This window comes from Pseudopodoces humilis, chromosome 1, assembly GCF_049639895.1.
Source record: "Pseudopodoces humilis isolate 2021_Gansu_Grassland_sample_001 chromosome 1, ASM4963989v1, whole genome shotgun sequence".
Classification (NCBI taxonomy): Eukaryota; Metazoa; Chordata; class Aves; order Passeriformes; family Paridae; genus Pseudopodoces; species Pseudopodoces humilis.
The window spans coordinates 151134861-151155948 of record NC_142200.1 but is presented as its reverse complement, the minus strand read 5'-3'; the positions used below and the strand labels follow the sequence as shown (position 1 = coordinate 151155948).

Below are 21088 nucleotides of genomic sequence, written 5' to 3'. Positions count from 1 at the left end.
GGCGGCTCGGGAGCGGCTCCGGGCTCCGGCTCGGGGCCCCCGGCTCCGGCTCCAGGATAAACAGCGGCCCCCGTGCCGCGGGAAGGGATCGGGTTGCCGGTGTTTGCTTTGGCCCGGTGCCGCGGGGGAGCGAGCCTGGACCCGCAGGAGATGCGGCGATGCTGGAGCTCGGCGGGGCCGATCCCCTCCGGGGCCCCTTCCCTGGGCCTGCTCCCGGCTCCAGCTCAGATCCTGCTCCTCCCGAGCCGGGACCACAGCATCCTGCTGCTTCCCATTGACACAAGAACCAGGAGCCCCCTCCCCTCTCCCGGTTTCTTTACACCATTTTGGGTTTTTTATGTCCCTCTCACCCTGCTCAGATTCATCCAGCGCCCAGGTTTTGCCGAGGACTACACCATGTGGATCCTGCTCTCCCAGTTTGCCTTCCCTGGGTGAGCGGGTCTCATTTCCCCAAAATTCAGTATTTTCCTGGTGCCTTTGGAGCTCCCCTTTCTCTTTGCTTCATCCACAATGGAAAAGCAAAGAAATCCCTGGGGAAGGAATCCCAGGGGCCATCGGCAGCCCCGGCCTCAGAGGAGCTGCTGCTATTCCAAAGGTATTTATTCCAATATTCCCATTCTTACGGACACAAGCCCCAGGTGGGAGGGAGGAGGGAAAATGGAACACCAGGAGAGCAGCTCACCAGAGCCCATGGAGAACATTGGGATGGGTCCTGGAGAAGAGAAGATGCCATGGGCAACAACTTCATTCTGATCCAAGTATTTGTGGTTTTTTTTGTTTGTTTTCTTTTTAAAGTCTGAGCAGCACAGAAAAGTCCAAAGGATTCCCATTCCTGGGGAGCCAGCAGTGGATAGATGTGGGAGAAACGGATATGTACTGATAGATCACATTTATACCCAGATATGCTCATTATAGACCCTAAAATATACACAGTACCCCAATATTGACATCCACATGTACAGCCAGAGTCAATCCCAGGGATGCTGGGAGCAGGAACGGACACAGGAGCGGGGTTGGGGGGCGCATCCCGCTCCTCCCAGCCCCTCGGAACACCGGGATGGACACGGGGTGGGGGAGATCCCAAATCCCTCGCAGCCAGGAGCAGGTTCCTGCTGGCTGGCGCTGCCTGCCCGGAGGAGGTATGGCTGTGCCCAGGGTGGCACGGGAAGAGCCGGGCACGGAGAGCTCCGGAGGGATCGCGGATCACGGATCATGCAGGAGAGGGGCTGAAGGGCTGATGCAGGGAAGATGCTGCCAGGCAGCTCTTTGGCTCTGCCAGCATTCCAAAGTTTCCTGGCACAAAACCCATGGCAAAGAACTTTCCCAGCAGAGCACGACAAACTTGCGACGTATTTTCCTTGCCTCTCCTAAAATATCCCAGCCTTTCTGCTCCAGCTGCTTCTTAGGCTTGGAAAACACCTCGATATTTAATTTAAAGGACATCCTGATAGTCTGTTTCCCATTTTGAAACCCTCAGGCTGTTGCCTGCAGTCTTTTCCATCCATCCTTCTCCAGAGCTTGCCCAAACGATCCTGGTTTAACGGAACTTTTCCTCTTCCTGGTTTCTCCATCCTGCGGCTCTTGTGGAGAAGTTTTCCACATCAAGCTGAGGAAAGCACGAGGAACTGGGGGTGTCTTGTGTAAGAAGTTCCCAGAGGCCACAGCTCCACGTTTATCTTGGTTGGAGACCCCCCTGTGCGACCAGGACCCCCCAAATCACTGCTGACACCCCTGGGAGGGGGGCTCAAGGTGGTTTTGCTGCTTCCACAAGGTGCAGGTGGATTTTCCAGGTCCTCCAGGTGGCAGTTTTTATGTCACAATGAAGCCTGGCGCCTTCCCCCAGCCCACAACGGCACTTCCCAAAGGTGCAACCGCTGAGGGATGGATGGATGGATGGATGGATGGATGGATGGATGGATGGATGGATGAGCTCGGCCTCGGCTCTGGCGGAGGCCGAGACATCTTTGCTTGCACATAAACTCACCACATTTGACCTTTCAGGACCTTCAACCCAAAAAAGTTACGTGTGGGGATTACTCCGTCGAGTTCCTCAGCGTTCGGATGGAGCACCTGGAAATCCTGGCACGCTCGTCGCCGACGAGACGCCCCCAAAACCCCCCGTGTGAAGACGGCGAGGCTCAGATGGTGAGCAGCGGCACGCAGCCCACGCCCACCCCGCCCTCGTGGCACACCATGGGCGCCATGAACGTCCAGCGGTTGGTCTCGGGGTCGTACATCTCCACCGAGCTGAGGTTGGACTGTCCGTCGTAGCCGCCCACGGCGTAGAGCCGGCCGCAGTTGGCCACGAGGGACACGCGGCTGCGCCGGGTGTTCATGGGCACGATCAGGTACCACTGGTCGGCCACGGAGCTGTAGACCTCGGCGGCGCTGAGGAAACCGGAGCCGTCGTAGCCGCCGCACACGAACATGCGGCTGCCCAGCGCGGCCGCGCCGTGCCGGCACCGCTTGTTCAGCATGGGCGCCACCGCGTGCCAGCTGGAGGTGTGCGGGTTGTAGTATTCCACCTGCCGGGGAGCACGGCTGCAGTTAGGGATGATGCTGCCCTGGGAAGGTGACCCTGCTGCGGCATCTCCAAGCTGGTGACGGGACAGGGAGAGGCTTCCCAGGGAAGGGAAGGGAGTTGGGGAAGGGTCTCAGCAGGAGGAGCGGCTGAGAGGACTGAACTGCCCTTGGTTAAAAGTTCAGCTGCTATGGGATTGTGCCTGAAGGGTTTGGGTTGGAAGAAACCTTAAAGCTCATCCAGTGCCGTGGGCAGGGTCACCTTCCACTACCCCAGGTGCTCCAAGCCCTGTTCAGCCTGGCCTTGGGCAGGGATCCAGGGGCAGCCACAGCTGGGAATTCTTTCCCCATATCCCACCTAAATCTCCCCTCCTTCCGCTTAAAACCATTCTGTGTCCTGTCCCTCCATCCCTTGTCCCTCTGCAGCTCTCCTGGAGCCCCTGTAGGCCCTGGAAGGGGCTCCGAGCTCTCTCTGGAGCCTTCTCTGCCAGCCTGTCTCCATATCCCAGGGGCTCCAGCCCTCAGAACACCCTCAGTGGATAAACGAGTCACTTCTGTTCCAGCTCGGGGTTTTCTGTTACTGGTGGAAGTGACACAATTTGGTGGCACAACTGCTCGGGGCTGTCTGGATGCACAGGGAAAGGACCCAGAACCTTCCAGCCCCAGCCTGAGGTGCAGGGGACGAGCCCTGCCCAGAGCCTTACGCTGTTGAAGATCTGGAGCCCGTCGTGGCCTCCGGACACGTAGATCCGTCCCTCGAACACGGTGACCCCGGCAGCGCTGCGGTTGGAGCTCATGGGGGTCACTGCTGTCCACCTGGGAGGGAGAGGGGAGAGCTTAGCAACACTCCTACAGATTATTCCATGATTTCCTACTCCTGGATTCCTCCTCATTCAAAGCATTCTCACAGCCCACATGCCCGGCGGTGCCAGGACACGGAACACCGGAGGGGAAGCTCCTGGAAAAGCTCTGGCACACGAAAGGCTCTTGCTGAAGGAATCCAGAAATGGAGAGACATTTCTCTGTTCTCTTCTCCAAAATAGTATCAATCCTATTTGCTATTGACAGAAAGGCTTCCAAATACCCCTGGGTAAACCAGGATTTGTAAAAAATTAAGTAAAAAGTAGTAAAATGTTTAGTATGTCACTGAGGTGAAAAATGTAGATTTTAGAGGGGTTTAATACATGGAATAAAGATGAAGGAAAAATGGTGTGGTTTTTAGTTCTTCCTTCTTCTCCATGAATCTGCAGTTTTTGGGAGCACAAAGAGTGATTGGTTTAGAGTTAGTTGCAGTTTTAATTACGTGAGTAGATATAGAAAACTTATTTGTTAAAATATAAAAGCAATACATGTGTCTGTAGTTAATAGGGTAAAAATAGAAATAAAGGTGAAGCAGCTGCGTGGTTTGGGGCCATTTTGTACCATCAGAGCAAAATGAGCCAGGTTGTGGTGAATTGAGCTTGTGTAGAAAGTCTGGAGAGACCTGCCAAGTTTCGTAATGACTTTCTAATAAACATGAGAAACAAGATTCTAACGAGCTTGGGAGTTTTCTTCAATCCCAGAGAACTGAGATAAGCAGGGCTCCCCACGAGGGAGGATCCCAAAGGAGCTCAGCCCAGAGGGGACTGAGAAATCCAGGAGGAAAGAAAAACATAGAAGAAAAAGAATAAGAGAAGACACACTTACTTGTTTGTTTCTGGAGAGTAGGACTCCACCGAGTTGAGGGATGAGTTTCCATCGTACCCACCGCACACGTAGATCTGCCCATCCAGCACCACCGTCCCCATGGCGCTGCAAGGAACAGCAGGACCCCGTGAGGTGGCTGCAGGTGCTGCCACCCCGTCCCCAACGCCGTGACCCCTGCCCGTGTCATCCCCGCCAAACCGCCTTTTCCCTGGATTCACCCCCAAACTGCTCAGTGCCACCTGAACTCTGAGCTGGAAAAGGGGAAAGGTGCTCATGGCAGGAGCAGCTCGGATCCTGGGTTTGGATTTGGGCCCCTCACAACAAGAAAAGATATTGAGGGGCTGAACTGTGTCCAGAGAAGGGGATGGAGCTGGGGAAGGGGCTGGAGCAGCGGGAGCGGCTGAGAATCCTGGTGAGGGGCACAAACACCCCCTGCACAGCTCGGGCCAGGGCTGGACGACCCCTTCCAGCAGGAATTTTCCCTGTATCCAACCTGAACTCCCCTGGCCCAGCCTGAGGCCATTTCCCCTTGTCCTGTCCCTGTTCCCTGAGAGCAGAGCCCAACCCCCACCTGGCTGCACCAAAAACTAAACAAGGAAACCCCAGCTGCCCCCACACCTCCTCTCCCATTTCTCCCCCCCACACAAAACACATCCTGCACCACCTACCACACCCAACCTCCTTTTTCCCCTGCTTTTCCAGAAATCTCTTCCCAGCCAGCTGCACGTACCTCCTTTTACTGTTCATGCTTTCCACTTTGGACCAGGAGTCGCTGTCGGGGTTGTAAACCTCCACGGTGCTGAGCCTCAGCTGGCCGTCGTAGCCGCCGATGGCGTAGAGCAGCCCGTTGACCACGGCCACGCCGACGCGGCTCCGCGCCGTGGCCATGGGCTGGCACTTCTCCCAGCGGTTGGCAATGGGGTCAAACACCTCCACCACGTTCAGAGAGTCGCCTGCATAGAAATTTGCTACTCAAATTAAAAGAGGGAGACCTGATGAAGCCCTGGGATAGCGAGGGGGGAGGGTAGAGGGTGCTGTTGTGTGTCTAAAGGTGGGCTTGGGGAATTTGCCTGTTTTTCTTTGGGAAAAAAAAGGAATGGGAACCTCATGAGGTTCAACGAAGTGCCAAGTGCTGTACTTGGGGCAGGGCAAGAAATTCTTCCCTGTGAGGGTGGGCAGGCCCTGGAATGGCGTGCCCAGAGCAGCTGTGGCTGCCTCTGGATCCCTGGAAGTGCCCAAGGCCAGGCTGGAGCAGCCTGGGACAGTGGAAGGTGTGGAATGGGATGATCCTTAAGGTCCCTTCCAACCCAGACCATTCTGGGATTCTCTGTCCTGGGCTCTCACATCCTATTCTCAGCCTACCTGCTCCCACAGAGACATTTCCCATATCCCTGCTCACCCACAGATCCCGCTCTGAACAATTCCCGTTGTTCCCACACTCAAAAAGATCAGGGAACGTTTCTGAGCTCTCCCGTGCTCTGCACAAGGAGCCTCGGCGAGTTCCCTCTGCACATGTGGAACCTCCGCTGTCCTCCAAGGGGCAGCAGAGACCTGCGAGTCCCGTCCGTGGTGTCGCTGCTTCCCGGGAGCGCAGCTCCTCCCTAAAAGCTTTTTCCCCCGGTCACTTTCTGTTCCCTTTTCACGCCGTGGTGAGGCTGATATCAAAGTTTCGTAATTCCACAACATTGTGGAGATCCCTTCAAGTCCTGCTCGGGCCTCCAGGCAAGGACACCATCCTCAAAGTGTCCTAAAAAAGCCTCACCCGGGCAGGATTTCAGATGGGAGATGTTAAACTACGGGCACGACCACCCTGAAGGTTTCACCAGAAGGGTCAGAGCGCTGTGTGGAGGAGGAGAAACCACTCCACGCTTCCACAGGAGGGAATTCCAGCATCCCAGCATCTCACCCAGCCCCTGGTGGTCTTTCCACTGCAAGGTACCTGCTGAATTGAGTCCCCCCACGGCGTAAATCAGCCCCGCGATGGATGTGCAGCACCGCGGCCGCGTCTTGAACGCCGGCAGGTGCGGCCGGCGCTCCGGCATCAGGTGGTAATCCTTGGCTTCGTCAACCAGATCCCTGAAATCATGGAATCATTGAAGAGGAGATCTGTCTGGAGTCTGAAGGGTCTGGCTTTGCCATCCTGCTGACTCGGTGGCCAGGCCTCACCTGCACTTGTGGCAGCAGCGCACCAGGTCGTCCTGCTGCACGCGGTCCGTGAGGAACTGCGGCCGGCACAGGGGCAGCCGGATTTTGGAGAGCAGCTCGGGCAGGAAGGATTCCCTCTGGTCTCGGTCGTACCGGATCCAGGCCAGGGCAGCTTCAAACACCTGCCAGGAAACAGAGGTGGGAAGTTGGGAGTTTTTGGGAGTTTTGCAAGTGGATGGGAATGAAATGGAGTGAGATCTTGGAATGGTTTGGGTGGGAAGGGATCTTCAGGATCATCCAGTGCCATGGCAGGGACACCTCCCACTGTCCCAGGCTGCTCCAGCCTGGTCTTGGGCACTTCCAGTGATCCAGGGGCAGCCACAGCTGCTCTGGGAATTCCATCCCAGCCCTTCCCCACCCTCCCAGCCAGGAATTCCTTCCCAATATCCCATCCAAGCAGTGGGAGCCATTCCCTGTGTCCTGTCCCTCCATCCCTTGTCCCCAGTCCCTCTCCAGCTCTCCTGGAGCCCCTTCAGGCCCTGCAAGGGGCTCTGAGCTCTCCCTGGAGCTTCTCCTCCCCAGGGGAACATTCCCAGCTCTCCCAGCCTGGCTCCATGCAGGTTTCTTTCCCTGCTTCCCAGAATCCTGATCTGTCCCGTGGGATGGGACACTCAGCACAAAAGTTTGTAGGGAGATGAGGGAGCTGCAAGGAGGATTTTGGCAGAGGAGGTGGCACAGAGCACAAAACTGTGTTTATTTAGTGACAGAAATCTGTAAACTGGGAAAGAAGACTGGGAATGGTGCTGGATCCACCTGTTCACTCTGGACAGCTACACTGGAGACCCCTGGGGCTGAGCTGGTCCCTCCAGGCTCCATCCCAGACTCTGGAAGGGACAGAGCTCTCTGAACCCCACTGGATGACTCCCAGCTACAAAAGGATCCCTGTGCCCTGGTCCCACTTTAATTTGGGACACACATTCCTGGGTCCACAGCACTCCCCGTTAAAGTTACTGCAGCCTTTACAACTGACCACAACAAAACCATCGAGTCATTCTTGCACAGTGGCATCTGGAGTCTCTCCCAACACAATTCCCAAACTTTCCAGTGAAAAAATGCTTCTCCAACAGCACTGCAGGGATTAAACACCCCAAACCAACTTTCTTCCCCTCTGCAGGGTGCTACTGGAATTCCTGAAGAGTGGGGCTGGCAGGTGAAATGTCCCCAGGATGGATTCTTTTGGCTCCTACCTGCTCTGGGGAAAACAGAGGGAGGAATTCTTGGTATGACACAGGAATGTGGCTGGAATGTGAGGCAGGTTCCCCTCCCTCTCTAAGCCTGATTAAAGAAGCAGGTTTTTACCCTACAAGGAGAAGCTGGAGGTCTGCTCTGCCTTTGTCACCTCCTCAGGAACAGCAGGACAGATTTCCAGGCTCAAGGACAAGCTCTGCTTTCCCTGCTCATGGATTCTCAAGGCTGTGGAAACACCCTAAACTCTTCTCCACTCCCCAAAACTCCCTGTCAGGAGCGTGCAGCCAGGTGGGATTCCAGCTCTTTCCTCAGGGAACAATGGACAGAAGGAGAGGAAACAGCCTCATGCTGTCCCAGCAGAGGTTTAGGCAGGAATTTGGAAAAATTCCTTCCTGGGAAGGGCTGTCCAGGCCTGGCCCAGCTGCTCAGGGCAGGGGTGGAGTTCCCATCCCTGCAGGGATTTAAAAGCCCTGTGGATGTGACACTTGGGGACAGGGGTGGCCTTGGCAGTGCTGGGGGAAGTGTTGCACTTGATGATCTCTGAGGGCTTTTCCAACCTCAACGATTCTGGGATCCTAAAAAAGCCCTGCTTCCTGTTTCTTTAGGAACAAGTCAGTCTGGAGTAGGCACAGGAAACCATCACAGCTCTGTCCAGCACCTCTGAGTGTCCCCAGTGCCAGGACAGCTCAGCCTCACTCAGCCCAGCAATAGGATCACTCCCATTCCCATTCCCATTCCCATTCCCATTCCCATTCCCAAGCAGTGAGAAACCCCCTCAAGATCAAACACCAGGTCCCCACCTGCTCCTCGGACTTGACGTTGAGCTCATCCCTGGAGATGAGCTCCAGGACATCCTCGAAGGGCAGGCCCAGGAACTCCTCGGACATGGAGACCTCCACGAAGTGCTGGTGGATGAAGCTGTTGGCGGCATCGTAGAGCACCGTGCACATCATGGTCTCGGCAAACTGCCGGACACCCAGGCAGTTCTTGGGATGAAGCCTGGAAAAGGGGAGGAGGGGAGCAATGGGAATGTCAGGTTAATGGGAGAGAAGCTGTGGCTGCCCCTGGATCCCCGGCAGTGCCCAAGGCCAGGTTGGACATTGGGGCTGGAGCAGCCTGGGACAGCGGGAGGTGGCCCTGCCGTGGCAGAGGGTGGGAATGGGATGGGCTTTGAGGTCTTTTCCAACCCAAACCATCCCAGGACTCTGGGAAGCCTTGGAGGACAATGCAGTGAAAGATGTGTCCTCTCCAGTGATGGCTGATTCCAGCTCACCCAGGAGCTGATCTGCACCGGGAGCTCCAGGAGAATCCAAGGCAGAGCCAGAGGATGGAAAACACAAATGTCCCCTTGTCTCAAAGAGGCTTTCGATAGATCCAGGTGGCTCTGGGAGCATCCACAGCTTCCCTGGGCACCCTGTACCAGAGCCCCCTCACCCCCCCAGCCAGGGATTCCTTCCCAATATCCCATCCAAGCAGTGGGAAGCCATTCCCTGTGTCCTGTCCCTCCATCCCTTGTCCCCAGTCCCTCTCCAGCTCTCCTGGAGCCCCTTCAGGCCCTGCAAGGGGCTCTGAGCTCTCTCTGGAGCTTCTCCTCTCCAGGGGAACATTCCCAGCTCTCCCAGCCTGGCTCCAGCCCTGGAGCAGCTCCGGGGCCTCCTCTGGATCTCTCCAGCAGCTCCAGGTCCCTCCTGAGCTGTTGGCTGGGGAACTGTCACATGAGGGTGACTCCGAGGGCTCCCACAGGATTTGGTTACAACACAGTTACCTAAAAATCTCCCAATTCTCAACTCTACTCAAGAAGGAGAGCTCAGTGTCCATGTCCCTGCTCTCCAGGGTGGCCAGAATCCACTCATTTTGGCTTGTGAACCAATCTGGCAGCTGGACTTCATGGAGCACACCTGGTGGATTTGGGAGAATTTTGGTGCCCAATCCCTATATTTGGTGGCTGTGTTTGACATCACACCACGGAATGCCCTGAGCAGCTGCAGAGAAGCCAGGCTGGGAAAACTGAACACCTCAGACCCTCTGGCATGGCTGAGAATCCATGTGGAATGTGGACAAAGACTATCCCAGCTTTCCATCTCCAGACCATGCTGCAGGAACAGCCTCACAGCCAAGCAGCAGCGAGGAAATTGAAAAACCTGGGACTAATTTAGGGCTCTGCCAGAGTTTCCTGTGCAGCTCCTGGGCTGAGGCGCTGTGTTCCTCCCCTGGCAGCAGGAAGGGCAATTCCTGCCAGGATGGGCTCTCAGAAAGGGAAAACTCCTCAGTTTTGCTCTGGGTGTTGATTCCTGTGGCTGGCCAAGGTCCTTCACCGTGTCACCACAAAGGAGGGATCAGTTATTCTGCAGGGAATGGGAATGGTAGGAGAAGGGGGAATGGCTTCCCACTGCCAGGGGGCAGGGATGGATGGGATATTGGGAAGGAATTCCTGCCTGGGAGAGTGGTGAGGGGCTGGGATGGAATTCCCAGAGAAGCTGTGGATGCCCTGGATCCCTAGAAGTGTCCAAGGCTTGGACCAAGCTGGGACAGTGGGAAGTGTCCCTGCCACGGCAGGGCTGCAATGGGATGGACTTTAAGGGCTTTAAGGTCTATCCCAGCCCATTTTATGTTCCATAACCCCACAAATGCCAAATTTCAGGATTCACACTCCTCATCTTGCTACAAGGACACATCCTCGTGCTTTCTTCAACTTGATGTGGAAAACTTCTCCACAAGAGCCGCAGGATGGAGAAACCAGGAAGAGGAAAAGTTCCATTAAACCAGGATCGTTTGGGCAAGCTCTGGAGAAGGATGGATGGAAACGACTGCAGGCAACAGCCTGAGGGTTTCAAAATGGGAAACAGACTATCAAGATGTCCTTTAAATTAAATATCGAGGTGTTTTCCAAGCCTAAGAAGCAGCTGGAGCAGAAAGGCTGGGATATTTTAGGAGAGGCAAGGAAAATACGTCGCAAGTTTGTCGTGCTCTGCTGGGAAAGTTCTTTGCCATGGGTTTTGTGCCAGGAAACTTTGGAATGCTGGCAGAGCCAAAGAGCTGCCTGGCAGCATCTTCCCTGCATCAGCCCTTCAGCCCCTCTCCTGCATGATCCGTGATCCGCGATCCCTCCGGAGCTCTCCGTGCCCGGCTCTTCCCGTACCTCCTCCGGGCAGGCAGCGCCAGCCAGCAGGAACCTGCTCCCAAGCTGGACACGGGTGACTGAACCTCTCTGCTGCTGCTGTTGGGGAGCAGCTGGAATCCCCCTGGAATTCCCTCAGGATCCCCTCATCCCACTCACCTCTCCCTGAGGAAGGTGCAACACGCGTCCTTGATGTTCTGCAGCTGCAGGAAACTCGCCCCCATGAGCAGGGACTGCACGTTCTGCTGGTCTATGGCCAGGTGCCCGTTGTAGGCGAAGTTGATCAGAGCCTCCAGTGCACTAAAAACAGGGAGAAAGGGCAGCAAATCCAGGGAATTCCAGCTCTGAGCCTTGCACAGAGCTCTGGTGATTATTCCCGAGGGGTTTTACCTGGGATCCATGCCCTGCATGACGATCTCATCCTGCTTGCACTCCATCATGTCGTTGGTGAACATGGCGTGGAAATAAGGGATGGAAGCTGCCAGAACGATCCGGTGGGCGCTGAACTTGTGGTCCCCGACCTAAACCGGGGAGAACAGGGAGGAAAAGAAGGATCAGCACCTGCAGCATCCAAATCTTGCCATTCAGCACGTGTTGCCATAAAGAAAAATCACCTTAAATTGATTTATTCTGATAAAAATGAATGGGGAGATGCATCAGATCCGAGCTAAAAGCTCTGTAGGAAGAAAACCTTGGGAGATGCTTAAAAATAAACACAAAAAATGGGAATTTTCCCCCCTATTCCCTTTGATCTGCCATAAGGATTTCATGAAAAATCAAGGCTGCTGATTTTGGCCATCTTTCATTTCAAATGGCCAGAACTTTGTGTTTTAAGAACTCACTTTCCATTCTCAAAATTTGTCAGAAGTACCAGTGGAGAGGTGCTTTGTAGGGATTTCATCCTTTTAATAAGAGGAAAAAATATTTGGATGCAGTTTTCTATTTATGTTTATTCTGCAGGGGTTTTTAAGTTATTATTTATTAGTATTTAATTACATAGCTAATTTTTATACAGCTTTTACAGACTTAGTGATTAACTCAAATTGGCTGACAGGTTTTATTTTTTTATTTTATTTTTAATTATTTTGGTTAAAATGAACCCAAAATTTAACCAATTTATTGGTTAAAATGTGTTTTTGTGTGTACATGTCGAGACTATTCTTAAATTGTTTACATCTTTACTGATTTTGATGGGGTAGATTTATTCTTTATGTTGGAGCAAACAGTTTTTTTACTAAAACAGGTTTTTGTGCTAAGCGCTTCATATTTTTTTTTATTTTTTCTTATGGGAACTGACAAGCCAGCTGTTAGTTTAGCTAGAGCAGCAGGGCTTAAACTATATTTAATATTTTATACATTAATAAATATATAATAATAAAAATATATTTATATATTAATATATTTTTGATTTTTATTTATAGATTTTATCTATATTTTATATATATTATTATTTTAATTATATATATTTTAGTTATATTTATATCTTAATATATTTTAGATTTTTATTCATAGATTTTATTTATATTTTATATATATTATTATTTTAATTAATATATATTTCAGTTATATTTTATTTATACATCTTTGTTTATATATATTTATATAGATAAATAAAAATATATATTTATATATATTCTTTTATATTATATATATTTATATATATTTTATTTATATATACTTGTTTATATATATTTAGCTAAATAAAAAATATATTTATATATTATTCTTTTATATGATACATATTTATATATTATTTATATATTTTTATATATATTTATGTAGATAAATAAAAATACATATTTATGTATACATTATTATTCTATATTATATATTACTTATATTTTTAATATTTTTGTTTATATATATTTATATAGATAAAAACATATTTATATTTATTTATATTTATATTTTATTTTATAATTTTATTTATATTTTAATGTATTTTATATTTTTATTTCTTTCATAATATCTTTACCTGTATCTAACACAAGTCATGTCTTTGCTCTGATTATTTCTCTCAGAGCTTTTTCCCCCAATTTCCACATCAATCTGACTCATCCCAGCTTCCCTTTTTTCCTCACTTAAGCAAAAATTTCCTGTCAGAGTTTTGTTTTATGGGAAAAAGCAGCTGGAACAGCAGGGCCCTTCCTCCAGGTTATCCAGGGAATTCTGCTCTTCTCCTCTGCAAAATCCTCACCCCACGTCATCTCCAGAGGAAAGAGGAATGCTGTTTGGATCCAGGAATTCCAGGATTCCCAGCAGTGCCTCCTGGCTCCCTCAGACCCAGGAATCACAAACTTGCTGGGGGTTTAGAAAGTAAAATTCCTGCCAGGTGTTAAAAAAGAGGCACTTTTGGAGAGCCTGGTCTCTGTCCTGGGCAGCTCAGCTGTGCCTGAATCCTTTTCCATCTGTCCTCTGTGCCTGGATTATGGTGCACAGATCCTGGATCCTCCTGGATTTTGCAGCATTCCTGATCCCCAGAGTGAAATCAGGAAGTGAAGGGGTCGGGATTCTGATAGCTGATGGGAAAAAAACCCTTCCCATTTATATCTGTGTGTGACTTTGAGGGATGAAGGGCTGGACCAATCCCTTCTCCTAACCCAAAACCACATGGAAAACATCCCAGAGGCTCCCAGACTTGAGATAGCTGCAGAATCTAAACCAAAAAAACCATAAAACCCTAAATCTAAACCATCTAAAACCCTAAACCAAGACACACTGCCAGCCTCCTCCTGGTGGGACGGGGAATCTCTGGGAAAAGGAGTCAGGATCTGGCCCTGGAGAGGATGGAATGGTGGCAGAGCAGGTTCCCACCCTGGCTGAGCTTTAAAAATACAAAAATACAGCGAATTTCATAAGGAAATGCCACAAAGGGAAGTGATTCCAGAACCTGAGAGCAGACAGCCCCTCCCCATATGAGAAATCCCAATATGAGGGTCTGTGCTGCTGGAAAATCCCTTCCCAGGTGTCTCAAACATCCCAAAACACAGAAAAACTCCGGTTTTCCTCTTGCTGTTTCTGAAAGGTGAAAGAACAAAGCCTCCTCTTATCTCTAAAATTCTGTAAGGAATTCACTCCAGCTGGAAGAGTTCATTTGGTTTGTTTGGATCAGTGCTCCCATTCAGGCCGAGTGTGCAAGAAAAGCAACATTTTACTTGACTTCCATTTCCCCCCACTAAGCCCAAGCTGCCAAAAATCACAACTGTCCAAATCTCATTTCAGCTTTTTAATAAATGGAAAGTGGTGCTAAAATTGACCAGGAGCCCCTTAAAGTGAAACACCTGCTTCAAATGCACCCAGCAACCTTCTATTTATAAGCAAAATTATCTTTATAGCTAAAGATAACAGGAATTTCAACACCAAGGTTATATTTATTCAAACCCCAAGCCTGAAGTGTGACCCAAGGAGGAGAAAAAAGGAGGAGAAAAAAGCCCTTATTTCACCAAATAACTGTAAATTACAAGAGCCCAGGTGGCAGCTCTGGGCTCCTCATGACAAAATTGACATTGAGGAGTTGGAGGGTGTCCAGGGAAGGGAATGGAGCTGGGAAAGGGCTGAAGAATTCCTGAGAGAGCTGGGAAAGGGCTGGAGAATTCCTGAAGGAGCTGGGAAGGGGCTGGAGAATTCCTGAGGGAGCTGTGAAGGGGCTGGAGAATCCCTGAGGGAGCTGAGAAAGGGCTGGAGAATTCCTGAGGGAGCTGGGAAAGGGGCTGGAGAATTCCTGAGGGAGATGGGAAGGGGCTGGAGAATTCCTGAGGGAGCTGGGAAAGGGCTGAAGAATTCCTGAGGGAGCTGGGAAAGGGCTGGAGAATTCCTGAGGGAGCTGGGAAGGGGCTGGAGAATTCCTGAGGGAGCTGGGAAGGGGCTGGAGAATTCCTGAGGGAGATGGGAAGGGGCTGGAGAATTCCTGAGGGAGCTGGGAAAGGGGCTGGAGAATTCCTGAGGGAGCTGGGAAAGGGCTGGAGAATTCCTGAGGGAGCTGGAAAGGGGCTCAGCCTGGAGCAAAGGAGGCTCAGGGGGAATTTCTGGCTCTGCACAAGTCCCTGGCAGGAGGGGACAGCCAGGGGGGGTCGGGCTCTGCTCCCAGGGAACAGGGACAGGAGGAAAGGGAATGGCCTCAGGCTGGGCCAGGGATGTTCAGTGGGAAATTGGGAAAATTCCCTCATGGAAAGGGTGGAAGGGACAGCCCAGGGCAGAGGTGGCTCCCCATCCCTGTTAGGATGTGACATCCATGTGGATGTGGCACTTGGGGACACGGTCAGGGGTGTCAGTGAGCCAAGAGGGCTTTTCCAACCTGAACCATTCCATGATTCCATGTCCCTGCCCAAGGGACATTGCAGGGATTCACAGCTGTGACCCCACGAGGAGCCTCGGGATCTCCCACACACCTGGGCCTGGCAGGAACAAACATTCCCAGTCATCCTGCAGGATTCCTGCTGGGATGAAATCATCACTGGGATGGGTCTGGGCAGTGCTGCCAGACCGGGAATTCTCCCTGTGAGCAGCCAGATCCACGGAGCAAAGAGCCCAGGGAATATTCCCTGGTGCTGGACAAGACAAAAGCTGGGATTCCTTCTGCTTGGAACTTGCTCCTGGCATGGTGGAAATCCGGGATTCATTCCATCAGCCCCCAGGGAACCACTGCGTTTCCTGCTGCAGGCAAAGGACAAGATTTTCCAGTGGAATATGGAAAATCCTTCCAAGGATGAGCCTTCAGCACGTGTTCATCCAGCTCATCCTCAGATCCTCTTTCCCAAAGTGCTCCCTACCTCCAGCCCCTTTCCATGCCTAAATTAATGCACTTTTCTGATGGAGTCACTCTGGAGTCACCTCAGGACAAAGTGAGGAAGAGCTCATCCTCTTCCTGATACCATTCCAGAAGGTTCTGTTTTACAATCTATAATTTTAGGTCCTCTGCTTTTAAGGCAAAATACTGTGTTTTCCAGAAAAAAGAACTTTGCAAGCATCACTCCTGACCCCAGGAATCTCAGAATTCCCTTCTGACGTGTCTTGGAGCGGGTACCAAAGGAATCTGCCCCCAGACACCCCCACAGCCCCAAATTCCAGGGCACAGGGAGCCTTTCTCCCAAATGTTAACAAATTCCAGGGCACAAGGATCCTTTCTCCCAAGGAAAACGGTGTAGGTGGGAGAAAGGCATTTCTTGTGCTCCTGACGTCATGGCCCTGCAGCGCTGAGAACTCGCTGAGTTTTGTGCTGCAGAGATTCCCAAAAACCCCAAAGCCATCTCTGGATTTTGGCACTGAGGGCACAGAGGCTGAGCTGGTGCCGATCCCTCAGAGCCCTGTTGTGCCAGGAACAGGAAATGGGATGGACCTGGATCAGGACAATCCCAAACACAAATCCAGGCTGGGTGAACAATAAGGGAAGGATTTGGGGTTCTTGGGGGATGAGGAGCTCCACATTCTCCGGCCAGATCCCCCCTCTGTGCCCTGGGCTGATCCCCCAGTGGGGACAGCAGGAAAAAGGGGATTCTGAATGGCTTCCCACTGCCAGAGGGCAGGGCTGGATGGGATTTTGGGAAGGAATTTCCAGCTGGGAGGGTGGGAAGGGCTGGGATGGAATTCCCAGAGAAGCTGTGGCTGCCCCTGGATCCCTGGAAGTGCCCAAGGCCAGGCTGGAGCAGCCTGGGACAGTGGGAGGTGTCCCTGCCATGGCAGGGGTGGGAATGGGATGATCCTCAAGGTCTCTGCAGCACAAACCATTCCAGGATTCCATGAAAATGGTGACCAATTCCTTTGAAGCAGAAGACACATCCCCTCTGGATGTACAACAAAGCCACATTCCCTGAGAATTCCCTGCCAGCTCAGGGAAGCCCAGCTGCTTTTTGGAATTCCAGTCCCTCCATTTCCCACATGGACAGGGAGCATCCTGAGGGGATCAGCTCCAGCCCTGCCCTACTCAACGCTCCTTCAGGGACAGCAAAAAGAACTTTTGTGTTCTCCTGGAACTAAAAATCCTCATATTTTTTGTAAGGGAAGAGCTGATGGCAGCCAAGAGCTTGGGGAAATCATGTCCAGGCAGAATCCCAAATAATTCCTGCCTGTTGGTGACAAGGTTGGAATCACATCCTCATCCTGCTGCTCTCCTGTGCACAATGGATCATCTGCTTTTCCAATCTCTCCCATCAAACAGACATTCCCTCTCTTTCCAGGGCTGTTTTCCTGCAGGATCTCCCAAACACACCCCAACATCTGCAGCACAGCCAGGCACTGAGTTTTCAAGGATCCTGCTGGAATCAGGCAGCCTGAGCTGTCTGGAATTCCACTTATCCAGAGGCTCTGCATCAGCTCTCAGGGGTGCAACTGCTCCAGTTTGGGGGCTTTGGAGTCTGCTCTGGAAAAACTGGGATCAGGATGGGAGAGGAGCCACCAGGGCTCTGACCTGATGGTGATGCTGGGATTGAACACGAAGGAAATGCTGTACCCTCCCCACAGCTGGGAATTGTCTCAGTTTGCCAGGCCTGGGTTATATTTTAGGAGACTTTCCTAATTAGTCTTGGAGTTAGTCATGGAAAAATGGCATTGGAGCGGCTCAGATCCACAGGAGGAGCTGCAGCAGCAAGAGGAGCTCACACCAACTCCGCACTCCAAGGATTTGGGATTGGATTTGGCACAAACCTTCCCTCTTGGCACGGTCTGGCCAGGATTTCTGGAGGTGCCAGCCTGGCACTTGGATCATTCTCCTCCAGCTCCAGCCAGCAGGAGCTAGGAAGGGATTAATTCCCTCTTCATTTGTAATGAAGGAATAGGATGGATCCTGGTTCCTGGAGCGGCACATTCCAGCAGCCTATGATGTGTCCCCGGAGAGCGCTCGGAGCTCTGGAGCACAGACAGCACATCCCAGAAAACAAAGCTGCCCAGGCTGCTTTCATCCTGCAAGGGTGAAACAATTCCAGAAACAATGCTCAGGAAGAACACCAGCACTGAGGAGCTTCAGATCAGGATCTGCAGCTCAGGGAATAACGGCCCCAAACGCCGGCACTTGTCCCTGTGCCGGAATTCTTGGGGTTTTTGCAGCGTTTAGTTGTGAGCTGCAAAGGGAAGAAGACTGGAAATCCACCAAAAATAATGGGGAGAAGTTCTGAGGGAGGAATTCTGCCCCTTGGCTTGTCCATAGCTGGAGTTCAAAACCTCAAACCTCACTAAAAGGAAAAAGAAGGGCTCAGAAGCCTCATTTCTGCTCTCTCCAGGATTATTCCAGGCCTGGTGTTTCCCTGCCCCTGTTGGAACCTCCATCATCTTTTCCATCACCACCAGAGCTGGATGAGGAGGAAAGCACAGCTTCACCTTCCAGAACATGACTGGGATGGGGATCATTTGGGGAAAAGGGTTTGGTTGGTTCTTTTCACCAGCACCAGAGAAGAAAGCAGAAATTTGGCTTTCCTAAGGAAAATTCCTACTTTTTTTTCCAAAGGAAAAGGACTAACCACAGAATGAGGTGTGTCTCCTCCCTCCCTTCCTCCCTCCAGTCCATCCATGTGTGCTCCTAGCAAATGAATATTTAATTAAACATCTGGGAGGGGCTCCAAAGGGAGCTGTGAGGGAACATCAGGAGCAGCCCTGACCTGCAGCTGTTAAAGAAACAGAGAGAGAAAAGAACTTCCCAAATCCATGAGCTGGGAGCAAATCAAGATCAAATTTCTGGGATGTTTGGAAGCTTTTTGGTTTAGAAAGTAGCAGGAGTGGAAAAAAGAGGAATCAGTTCAGTGCAGTGGTGTGGGAGCATCAGGATGCAGCTGGGGGTTCCTCCAGGTTGGAATGTTTCTCAAAGCTTTGATCAGAGAATCCTGGAATGGTTTGGGTTGGGAAGGATCTTAAGGATCATCCAGTTCCATCCCATTCCATGGGCAGGGACACTCCCAACGTTCCAGGCTGCTCCAGCCTGGCCTTGGGCACTGCCAGGGATCCAGGGACAGCCACAGCTGCTCTGGGAATTCCATCCCAGCCAGGAATTCCTTCCCAATATCCCATCCAACCACTGGGAGCCATTCCCTGTGTCCTGTCCCTCCATCCCTTGTCCCCAGTCCCTCTCCAGCTCTCCTGGAGCCCCTTCAGGCCCTGCAAGGGGCTCTGAGCTCTCCCTGGAGCTTCTCCTCTCCAGGGGAACATTCCTAGCTCTCCCAGCCTGGCTGCAGCCCTGGGAGCAGCTCTGTGACCTTCACATTCCTTCCTTAACTCTGGGTAAGAATCATCCAAACTCTGTCCCTGCTGGAAACCCACCCTGGATTTCCAGCAGGAAAACCTTCCCGAGCCTGGGCAGGGCAGAGACAGTTTGTGCTGGCTGAGTTTGGGGTGACCCAGAGCCACCTCCAAGCTCAAGATGAGAAAAATTCCTGCTTAAAGCTCCAGCAGCTGGAGCAGCCAGCCTGTTCCTGGGAATGGGGAGGGAAGGCTTGGCTGCACTAATTCCATCACCACCAGACACGTGGGCACTGGAAAAAGGGATGTCCAAGAGACAGAAGCAGCACAAGGTGGGATGTTTTCACAGGATGACTCAAGACCAGAGAGAAATCAAAGGAATGAAATGCTTGGAATTCCAAGCCAGGGCTTGGAGCAACCTGGGACAGTGGGAGGTGTCCCTGCCCATGGAATGGGATGGAACTGGATGATCCTTAAGGTTCCTTCCATCCCAAACTGTTCTGTGATGGTTTTGATCTTTCCTAATGTATTTTAAACCTCTGTAGAGACAGAGGATTTAAACAGCTCTTTGCTATGGGAAATCCACAGAAATGGACAATTATTCACAGGAATTTTCGAAACAATGGTGAGGAATTTATCCAAGATAAGACTGGGATCATAAACCTCCTCCTATTGTCTCCTATTAGTGGGACTGCCAGGATCTGGTCATCTCCTGCCACACCAACATCCAGTTTAATCCTAGAAACACTACACTCTGCATCCCAAACCACAGAATTCCCCCAGCCTCCAGCCCAGATATCACCCTGCAGAAGGAACAACCTCTTCCAAGGAGGACCCCAAGCCTCAATCCCTGCCCGGGGGGATGAAGCAGCCCCTATCCATGGAATGTTCCCCATCCCACATCCCGTCTCCGTGGCAGGCACAGCCCCCGCCGGCTCCTTCCCCTGGCAGGTTTCAGAGTGAGGGAGGCTGGGAGCACCTTCCCGGTTAATTAAAGCGCCGAGTTAATTCTGCAGTGACTCAGAGCTGCGTGTGCCTCCCACCCCAGCAACTCCTGCGAGTCTGCAATCCTGAGGGATTCCAGCAGCTCCTGCCTGGCACAGGACACTCTGCCAGCTCTCCCAGCCGTTCCCTGCAGAGCCAGGGACACAATCCCGAGGATTTACCAAGCTTGTGGATTCTTTCTTTTCAGCGCAAAGAAGCGGTGTTCCTATAAGGGAATGGTTTTCTTGGGAAAGGTATCCAGAGGCTGCTCCATAAACCTGGATCCACAGGCCCTCAGAGACCCCCCAAGGCTGGGAAGCTCCAAGAGCTGCTGACACCCCACTGAGGGGGTTTGGGGGGGTCTCAGCTCTGCCTCTGCTGCCAAAGCCTTGGGAAGGGGGGGACCTCAGCTCCCGCTCCTCTCCCCTTTATCCCCCACCAAAGGGGTCTCAGGGAACTCCAGCTGCCTCCTTCCCTCTGGAGAAGAGCCTGGGGGGTCCCTCAGCCCCTCCATGAAGGGTTGGGGTCCCTGCTCAGGGGTCTGGGGGTTCCTCAGGCCCCCCCCTCCAGAAGGGGGCCCCCAGCAATGGGGGTGATCCCTCAGCTCCCCCTTCTCAGGCTGGGGACCATTAAAGGCTCTGGAGGTCCCTCAGCCCCCTTAGGAACCAGGGGGGTCCCTCAGCTCCCCCTTCTCAGGCTGGGGACCCTCAAAGGCTGTGGAGGTCCCTCAGCCCCCTTAGGAACCAGGGGGGTCCCTCAGCTCCCTCTTAGGGGCACTGGGGTGAGTCCCCTCAGCCCCAAACCTCGTCACCCCCTCAATGTCCCCTCAAGCACCGGGGTCCCCGCTCAGGAGCGGGGGGGAATCGAGGTCTCTCAGTCCCCTGAGGGGTCGGGGTCCCTCATCCCCATCAGGGACCGGGGGGGTCCCTCATTCTCCCTCAGGGCTCGAGGTGCCTCAGCCCCGCTCAGACCCCTCCGGGCTCGGGTGCTCCCTCGTCCCCCCCTCGCCCCCGGGGGCCGGGCCGCACCTTGAGCGTCACATCGCAGAGCTTTCCCTGCCGCCGGATCTCGCCCATCACTCCATACCCGCGGCTGGGCAGGTCTCCCACCGAGAAATGCACCAGATCCTCGGGATCCAGCTCCGGATCCGCCGCCGCTTCCAGCATCGTCCCGGCCACTCCCGTCCCGCTGCCGTCCCGCTTCGCCCCCGCCGCGCGCTGGCCCCGC

The 21088-nt window shown here is 52.5% G+C and overlaps 1 protein-coding gene across 2 annotated transcripts; it reads right to left on the bottom strand.

Annotated features, from left to right (window-relative positions):
* Positions 1 to 747: 747 nt before the first annotated feature.
* On the bottom strand, positions 748 to 21083 carry KLHL18 (kelch like family member 18). 2 transcript variants are annotated; one of them, XM_005532106.3, is made up of 10 exons: positions 20890 to 21083; positions 11108 to 11238; positions 10877 to 11017; positions 8400 to 8598; positions 6373 to 6533; positions 6146 to 6282; positions 4937 to 5174; positions 4207 to 4311; positions 3225 to 3336; positions 748 to 2525 (listed from the first exon to the last, which is right to left on the bottom strand). In XM_005532106.3, exons 1-10 carry the CDS (start codon positions 21025 to 21027, stop codon positions 2139 to 2141), a joined length of 1749 nt encoding a protein of 582 aa, XP_005532163.2. In that variant the 5' UTR covers positions 21028 to 21083; the 3' UTR covers positions 748 to 2138. The 2 variants fall into 2 exon arrangements, with proteins under 2 accessions (XP_005532163.2, XP_005532164.2); XM_005532107.3 differs by having other exon boundaries at positions 4937 to 5159.
* Positions 21084 to 21088: the final 5 nt, after the last annotated feature.

What these genes read in the sequence shown, in the direction of transcription:
- KLHL18 (XM_005532106.3), bottom strand. Translation starts at nt 21,027, where the DNA reads ATGCTGGAAGCGGCGGCGGATCCGGAGCTGGATCCCGAGGATCTGGTG. An exon ending in GGGGGGACTCAATTCAGCAG is followed by an intron (nt 5,175 to 6,145) that starts GTACCTTGCAGT and finishes TAATTTGAGTAG; the next exon opens with CAAATTTCTATGCAGGCGAC. An exon ending in GGCTCCAGATCTTCAACAGC is followed by an intron (nt 2,526 to 3,224) that starts GTAAGGCTCTGG and finishes GCTCCCCGGCAG; the next exon opens with GTGGAATACTACAACCCGCA.